Source organism: Suricata suricatta, chromosome 8 (genome assembly GCF_006229205.1).
Source record: "Suricata suricatta isolate VVHF042 chromosome 8, meerkat_22Aug2017_6uvM2_HiC, whole genome shotgun sequence".
Lineage (NCBI taxonomy): Eukaryota > Metazoa > Chordata > Mammalia > Carnivora > Herpestidae > Suricata > Suricata suricatta.
The window spans coordinates 3,650,780-3,659,335 of NC_043707.1; the positions used below are offsets into that span (position 1 = coordinate 3,650,780).

Genomic DNA, 8,556 nt, shown 5'->3' on the forward strand with positions numbered 1-8,556 from the left:
TGCTCTGGGCAGTTCTGTAAATAAAAGGAAAGCCCCTCTTCCCTCTCCATCCATCCTGGGCCACAAAGGTGAGTGGAGGCCAGTGTAAGGCAAAGGAGCAAGGAGCTGTGGGAGTTCCGGCTTCCAATTGGGAGCAAACTGAGCCCCCAGTGCTATTTCAACAAGGTTTTGTTTGTTTGTTTATAACTTAACAAGCAGGATGTGAAGAAACCCTCTCTCCTCTGAGGCGGGGGCTGTAATCCACCCACCCATTTTGGAGGGCAATGAGGCAGAATCCATTCTCTATTTCAAAGGCACTTAAGCCTTTGATCCACTTATTCCACTGCTAAAGTCTATCCTAAACACCCCAGTGGGTAAGAGTGTATATTCAAGGATCTTTGTTGTAATACTGTTTATAATTGTGAAAATTTGGAAATGACCCATATTCAATATTCTATAGGAGTCTTGCAAGCTAAAGCAGCTATAGCACAGAATGCACTAGAGCTCAAGGAAGGGAATGTATATTAAGATGGAAAGACGATCTATTTAGTGAAAAAAAATCTACAGAGGATAATCCTGTTGCCTTTTTTTTTTCCTAAGTGAACACAGCATTGTTAAGTATGGTTCCCTCTGACACGTGGGCCTGGGCAGTGAGGTAAACTGTTAACGAGTCGCTTCTTCACGGGGCTTGCATACGCACCGCTCCCCTGGCCCTGCGGAGCTGGACGCGGGTCCTCACACCGGGCTGAGTAGCAGAGGACATGCACAGGGGTTCCCAAGGGATCCTGAGCCTAGGTGCCCCCACTAGGCAGTCTCCCCACTCTCCCATCAGACCGCACCCTGCTGAACACCCCGGACAGGCTCATGGAACGGCTCACCCTCCTGTGTGCTACACAGTCCAGAGCCTCTTCTGCCTGGAAGGCACCTGCTGACACACCCCAGGACACCAAGCAGGAGAAGACCAGCAGCAGGTGGGACTTCTGGCCAGCCGCAGCCCTGTCCTCTCTGTGGAACTGGCCCATGGCCTTGCAGCATTGATTAGGCCTACTATGGGTGGGACACTTGATGTATATTTCCCATTTCATCTCAAGACTCTGATCAGGTAGGTGCTGCTATTAACCCCATTCATAGATGGGGAAACTGAGGTTCAGAGGTTGACCTGTCTAGGCCATACATGGCAGGGCTGGGACTCAAGCCCAAGGCACCTACTCTTTGTGCACTCTATAGGAACCCTCCCTCCATCATCCACATGGCTTCCCCTGCCAAGGACCCACCTGTCAGGCCACAGTGAGGCCAGCACTGGCATGTGACCCAAGCCAGGCAATCAGAGCCTTTCCCTAAGAATTCCCAGTCTCACTGTGTCCAGATGGGGGTGGGAGGGCAGAGAAAGGCCAGCTGTAGTGAGAAAGACTGAAGCTGGAAGGGCAGAGGTAGGGACAGGGCCCAGAGATCCCTTAAAGCCTAGCTTCCCACATTTTGGTTGTTCCACGCTTTTTAGGAATCCGAGAGCCACTGAATCCCCCTTTTCACCTGAGCTAGCTGGAGTGGGCTTCCATTCCTACCAGCCCTGTGTCCAGTAGAAATATCTAGACCTGCACTGTCCAACTGATAGCCACTGGCCACATGTGGCTATTGAACCTTTGAAACATGGCTGGTTACAAATGAGGAAATGATTCCTTTATTTTTTTTTATTTGATTTTAATTTGCTATCACGTACATTTAAGTAGCTACTTCTGGCCAGTAGCAACCACATGGCAAAGCACAGATACTGAGCATGTCAGTCACCATGGATGGTTCTATTGGACACTGTTGGCCAAGTCTTGAGGGTTGTTCTGAAGAACAGAAGAACAAGTGCCCTTACAGGGCCTAGCTCAGTGCCCTGCACACGGTGGGCGTCCAGTTGGGGGCAGCCCTGGGCCCAGCACAGATCACACCGTAATCACCCAGAAGTGACCCAGAAAGCCCCGCTCTTCCATCTCAGAACTACTCCGATGGGGCCGGGCCTCCAGGCCAAGCTGGGGCTGACACTGGCCGAGGGCCTGCAGCTAAGGGGCCCAACAGAGCCTCCTACCGTCTTCATCGATCTGCGGCCCACAGAGCCATCAGACCTCCGGTCTTCAGAAAGGTACTGGGAGCGGTGACAGCCCTGCTTTACGGTAGTCCCATCAGCAGACTCTCCCTACAGGGAGGTCAGGACTCAGGCGGAGCTTAAAGCCAACAGTCTAGGCTTTGATACATCACCCGGGGTGTGTCCTTCCACCACTTGGCAGGAAACCTCAGTGGCCTTGGGTCAGGAGGGAGGCCCGGTGGCGTGGGATACATCCCATGAACCTAGGTTTCATCACCTCCAGCTCCAGCTCCAGCTCCTCTGACAGCGAGGAGGAGGAAGAGACAGTGGCTCTGGGAGACCAGCAAGGACCAGCAGAGCAGGAGCGCCATTCCTCCCGGGGGCTACGGTAACTGCCAAGGCGCTCCCGCCACTGGGCATGGTCTGTCTCTGCTCTCCACAGCAAGCCCTCAGCCTGGCACACTTAACATTTGTGCTTTCAGCTTTGTCTTGCACCCACAGGGCCAGCACGTGTGGATATAGGGGTGGTCTGGGAGGTGGCCCATGGGAGCCCCCTTGGGGTCCATGTCCTCTGGACATCACCAAAGATCCCTTAATTTACTCCTGAGAAGGGATTAGTACTTTCCTTCTGAAAAATTGCTCTCCAAATTGATTTGGTCCCTCCTACTGATAGCATTGGAAGTGAAGTTGTCAGGATGGAGTAAAGTGATGGCTGATAGCTAGAAAGGAAAGGCCAGGGTGAATTAAGAAGTGCGATGTTAAATTCAGAGAAGGCTCTGCTTTCCAACATGCAGAGGCCCCACATGGTGGTCATTGGACCACTGAGACTTATATGCTGTATCCAGTGTTTTTAGAATTGCAAAGCCTGTGGGTCCTACCTGTTGGGAATGCCAGAGTCAAATGCAGCGTTCCCCCTAAAATGGAACATTGTTAGGACTGTGGGAAAAAAGAAGAAAAACTTGAGAAGTGTCACACAGGTTTCCTCCCAGAGGCCTTAAACATGCTGACGTGCTCTGTGACCCAGCAAGGAAGGGCTGAGAGGCCAAAGTCTCACTTACTGTTTTGAGAACCAGTGAACACGCTTCTGGAAGCACTCTGGCCTCTTCATGTTAGGGGTGTGGGGGGTCTGGCTCCACTTGGTGTTGAGGTTGCTTGTCTTACGTCACAGGGACTGTACTGGGAAGAGTCAGCTTCTCCAGCAGCTCAGGGCATTTCGGAAGGGGACAGCTCAGCCCAATCTGCTGGCCACCGAGGGGCCTGGTGGCCAGAAGTCTCAGGTCCTTGAAGATATAGCCAGCTCCGGAACTGGAAGGAAGCAGCATCCCCCGGCTGAGAAGCAGATCACCCAGACCAGACCCCCAGACACAAGCCCCAAGGCACTGGGGGACCCTCTTGGGCCAGGGACAGTCAGGGAGGCCTGGGTGCTGCCACTGGGCCAGCTGTAGCTGCCTCCAGGACTGGGTCTGAGAAGGAGCCTGGCGGGATGATTTGACTGTCCATTGACATGCCCAGGCCCTGGTGGCCCCCTGGCTCTCCCGTGTTTCCATGAGAATGTGCTTATGTAGCCCAGGGACCCTCAGACTGAGGGTCCATCACCCAGACCTCTGTTAAAATGTGGTGGCCATAGAGCAAAAATGCTAAAACAAATGTGTACACAGAGCATGGCAACTTCTCTGAAAAACGCCCGGAAGGAGACTCCGGAGACAGGAGTCTGTGCGACGGTAGGGCTGTTGGGCATGTTCGCTGCTCATGCAGTCTTCGCTTTCATGTGCATCTGTTGTTTGCATCATATGACATCCTTCTTAAAACTAAAACTTCAGTTAAACATATTTAGAGAATTTTAGGGTTGAAACGGTCTTGGAAGAGAATTTAGCCAGATATTCTGTGTCCCTGGATACTTGCTATTCTATGTGCCTACCATAACACACCACACTCCCCCGCCGCCCCACACACAGACCAAATGGACTCTGTGATAAAGGGATGAAGACTGAACTGTTTTTTTCTTTAACCAAGATACAAGGGCACACATCTGTTCTAGGGTCCTTTCCGACTACGGATGGGGCTGACCCTTCCCATGGAGATGGAATACCGAATGTCCTCACACCCAAACTGTTCCCATGGAACAGGGCAGGGCCCCACCTTGTGGGTGACATCCTTCCTCGTTACTTTGCAAGCAGTATCCTCCAAGGCCCTCCATATTCAGACCTTTCATCTGGTTCTCAGCTCTGCGGCCGCCAACAGGCCGCAGCCCTGATCTGTGGCACCTCTGTTCTTCAGTCAACTCGTTTCCAGGATTCTCAGTCTCTGCCCCTGCTCCCTGGGAAAAGCCATCACCTCAAGTCCCCCCACATCACAGGCTTAGCAGCTTGGCAGGGTCCTTAGCATTTGAGAATGTATTCCAGCCTTCAGCTGGGGTCACCACTTGCTGCATGTGCTGGGGGTGGCCAAGGGTCTCTTTCCATCAAGCTCTGCCCCAGGCAAGGCAGGTTTTGCCCAGCCTCAGCCACAGGCAGCCAACATCAGAGCCACAGACCTCAGCCTTGATGTAGCCCAGCGACAGGGCACAGGTATAAGACAGCGTCCCCAAGGCCACAGAAGGCACTGGGTGGGCCTACCTGCAGGCAAGGTGGCCAGGCTGCATCGCCTGGGCTCCTGGGTCTTCTCACATCCAGAGACCCCAGGACACATGCATGGTGGTTGGGGCTCAGACAAGGCAACCCAAATGTGACAAGCTCCACCCATGCAGCCTGTCAGCCTTTCCCCCCATCTCTATCCCTTTTAAATGCCAGAAATTTGGGATGCTTCACAGTGACAGAAATAACGTCTTTGTTCCAAGTTCAACTCAGTGAACCACCAGTACGGCAAGTCAAGAGGATGACGTGGTAGGAGTTCAGACCTGAGCTGAAAGCACTCAAGGCCTCAGCTTCCCATCTGTAAAAGAAGAATCACAAAAGCCCTATGTCCTAGGACTGCATGAAAGAATGTTCTGAAACAGGCACTAACGGGCCCAGGTCCCAGGCCAGGAAGCAGGCGGCCACCTCCAGCCCCAGCCTGGACATGACGGAAGGAAGCCTGCAGACTCGCAGCACATAGGGCAGGTGGGTGACTGGCAGCACTGGTGCTCAGGCACTCTGGAAGCTAGCCCAGAAGGTACACGCCATGCTTAAATCGAGTGAACCCCCTTCTCTACAGAACACACAGGGCAGAGCACACAAGGCCAGAAGGACCAACTTTATTAAGGGAACAGAGAGCAGGTTGTGCACCCTAGAACCTGGGTTATGCTTAAGAGTGAAAATATATACAGTGATTGGGTGACAAATAGAATGGAGCACACCATGAGGTTCAAGGCCACCCAGCCAAGGGAAACTGCCACACTCCCTGCATGGAATGTTCCAGAACCCAGTGGTTTCAGCAGCTGCCCCAAGACTCCAGTGACGACTAAATGGAACAAATACTCATAGCATTCCCCTCAGCCACCCAGGAGATCATGGATGTGCATAGATCTGAAGCATATCTGCCTCAGAAAGACAAAGTGGGGCAACAAGGCTGCCTCTGTCCTGGCCACCAGGGGCTGGAGCAAAGGCAGCCCTGGCTCCCGGCCTGGGGACAGATGCCTGTCATCTCCAGGCTTCCTCACAGACCTGAGGAGGTCAGAAGATGGACTGTCAGGGGAGCGTTCCCACACCAGTCATCTGTCCTACAGAACAGCTGGGGATCTGGAAAGGTGACCCCCAACTCACCCCACTGCCTTGCTGACATCACTGCAAGGATAAGTAAAAAGCCCCCCCTCCCAGGCTATATTTTGAAGATGTGGCAAGGCTGGAGGAGAAAGGGGAAACCCGGGAAGCCTGGGGTATGTTAACACTGCAAGGAATGGGAGCCACTGAGGTTTCCCCCAGGGTGGACTGATGAGTGTCCCCCAACTTCAAGTCCACCCAGAACCTCAGAACGTGCCCTTATTTGGAAACAGGGTCTTTGCAGATGTAATTACTTAAGATGCAGTCATTCTGGACTGGGGGCCCTAAATTGAACGACTGTGTCCTTACAAGAGGACACCAGAGACATAGGAGAAACAGATATGGGAGTGATGTGGCCACAAGCCAAGGACACCAGGAATGACGGCCACAGCAGAAGCCAGGAGAGAGGCCTGCGATGGTCTCTCCGTTAGGGCCTCCAGAAGGAAACAGCCCTGCACACGTCTTGGTTCTGGACTTCTGGCCTCCTCAACTGTGAGATCCCATCCCCGTGGTGCTCAGCCACCCAGGTACACCTGGCTTGGTGTCCAGAAGCCACTGCCAAACTCCATGTCCAGATTCCTCCCCCGGCCTGAGCACCTCCCACTGCCACGGGCTGGGCCCACACTGGGGGCAAATGGGATCAGTGTGAAATGTCTTAAGATTACGGTTTTGGTTCCAAAACAGAAACAACTCCAGCAGCTTCACGAACTGTGACCTCGAAATTCTGAAAGGGATCCCTGAAAAGGACAGTTTGAGAGGCGGCCAGGCTTCGGCCCAGGGGCCTCCTGGAGCCGCGCCGTGGGGCTCCGCTGGCCCGGGGGGCGCTGCTCTCCGCTGTGGGTCCGCTGGTGTTTGTGGAGGTCGGTGCCCCGGCGGAAGCCCCTGCCACAGGCCGGGCACACGAAGGGCTTCTCAGCCACGTGCGTCCTCCGGTGCGCGCTGAAGTGGGAGCTGTTGCTGAAGCGCTTCCCACACTCGGCACAGGCGTACGGCCGCTCGCCGGTGTGCGTCCTGCGGTGGATGACCAGGCTGGAGCTCTGGCTGAAGCGCTTCCCACACTCGGTGCACGCGTAGGGCTTCTCGCCCGTGTGCACCCGCTGGTGCGTGCTGAAGTTGGAGCGGTCACTGAAGCCCTTCCCGCACACCTGACACTTGTAGGGCCGCTCCCCGGTGTGTGTGCGCTGGTGCTTGGTCAAGTGGGACGTCTTACTGAAGCCTTTGCCGCACTCGGGACACGTGTACGGCTTCTCAGTCCGCCGGGGTCCTCCTCTTTCCAGAGGCCGCTCAGGCCTGGTCACGCCCCCAGCCGGCTCTTGGCCCTCCTCCCTTCTCATGGGCATGTCCTGCCTGGCGCCCTCTCCATCCTCAGGTTGCAGCCCAAGCCCTGAGACAGAGAAAGCACAGTCCCTGAGGCCTTTGTGGGGAGAGGGATGATCCTGATGAGAAAGCAAAGGCTGGGCGGGGCCTCAAAACACCCAGCAGGAAGTGCTTCTCAGACTGGAGATAATTAACCATGGGCAGCAGCTCGTGAAACCCTCACCAGGCCAAGGAGGTGGATGCTGTTAGGGCCCCATTTAAGATGAGGAAACTGAGGCACAGGGAGGTTACGGAACTTACCTAGAGTCACTTGGCTAGTAAGTTATAGGGCGGGCTCTGGAGTCTGGGCTCTTAGCCTCTAAGCCAAGGATTCTCACCCAGGGGCAAGGGTGGCCCTCAGAGGGCACTTGTCAACGTCTGGAGGCACTTTTAGTCGTCATGGCCAGGCAGAGGAGTGTTGCTAATGGAATCTAGTGGCTGGAGGCCAGGGGTGCTGGTGAACACCCTAAAGCCCGCAAGATGGCAGACAGAATTATCCAGCCCCATACCATAAGCATCCGACTCTTGATCTCGGCTCAGGTCATGATCTCATGGTTTATGAGTTCAAGCCCCACATGGAGCTCTGTGCTGATGACATGGAGCCTGCTTGGGATTCTGATTCTCCTCCTCTCACTCTGCTCCTCCTCTCAACACTCTCCCGCTCTCTCAAAGTAAGTATACTTAAAAAAATTGTCTCTGGCACAAAAACAGACACATGGACCAAGGGAACAGAATAGAGAGCCCAGAACTGGACCCACAAATGTACGGCCAATTAATCTTTGACAAAACAGAAAGAGTATCCAATGGAAAAACGACGGCCTCTTCAACAGGTGGTGTTGGGAGAGCTGGACAGCAACATGTAGAAGAATGAAACCACACCACTTCCTTACACCATTCACAAAAATAAACTCAAAATGGCTGAAGGACCTGAATGTGAGACAGGAAACCATCAAAATCCTAGAGGAGAAAGCAGGAAACAGCCTCCTTGACCTCAATCACGGCAATTTCCTCCTCAACACATCCCCAAAGGCAGAAAATCAAGAACAAAAATGAACTGTTGGGACCTCATCAAGATAAAAAGCTTCTGTAAGGCAAAGGAAACAATCAAACTAAAGGCAACCGACAGAATGGGAAAAGATAGTGGCAAATGGCATATCGGATAAAGGGCTAGTATCCAAAATCTATAAGGAACTCACTAAACTCCACACCTGAAAAAGGAATAATCCAGTGAAGAAATGGGCAGAAGACCTGAACAGACACTTCTCCAAAGAGGACATCCAGATGGCCAACAGGCACATGAAATGATGATGCTCAGTGTCACTCAACATTAGGGAAATACAAATCAAAACCACACAGAGACACCACCTCACACCAGTCAGAGGGGATAAAATGAACAAATCAAGAGACTATAGATGC

At 53.4% G+C, this 8,556-nt stretch overlaps 2 protein-coding genes across 14 annotated transcripts in view; one reads left to right on the forward strand and one right to left on the reverse strand.

Annotated features, from left to right (window-relative positions):
• Positions 1-3,707, forward strand: part of C8H16orf71 (chromosome 8 C16orf71 homolog) — a 12,651-nt gene extending 8,944 nt beyond the window's left edge. For all 10 annotated transcript variants that reach the window (XM_029947927.1, XM_029947924.1, XM_029947926.1 and 7 more), the window contains 4 exons: positions 812-950; positions 1,961-2,104; positions 2,331-2,435; positions 3,216-3,707. In XM_029947927.1, the coding sequence (XP_029803787.1) occupies positions 812-950; positions 1,961-2,104; positions 2,331-2,435; positions 3,216-3,492 (665 nt within the window). In that variant the 3' untranslated portion in view covers positions 3,493-3,707. The remainder of the gene's footprint in view (positions 1-811; positions 951-1,960; positions 2,105-2,330; positions 2,436-3,215) is intronic.
• Positions 3,708-5,259: 1,552 nt separating this feature from the next.
• The window catches only part of ZNF500 (zinc finger protein 500), a 9,266-nt gene continuing 5,969 nt past the window's right edge, over positions 5,260-8,556 (reverse strand). For all 4 annotated transcript variants that reach the window (XM_029947309.1, XM_029947308.1, XM_029947306.1 and 1 more), the window contains exon 6: positions 5,260-7,168. In XM_029947309.1, coding sequence (XP_029803169.1) covers positions 6,486-7,168 — 683 coding nt within the window. In that variant the 3' untranslated portion in view covers positions 5,260-6,485. The remainder of the gene's footprint in view (positions 7,169-8,556) is intronic.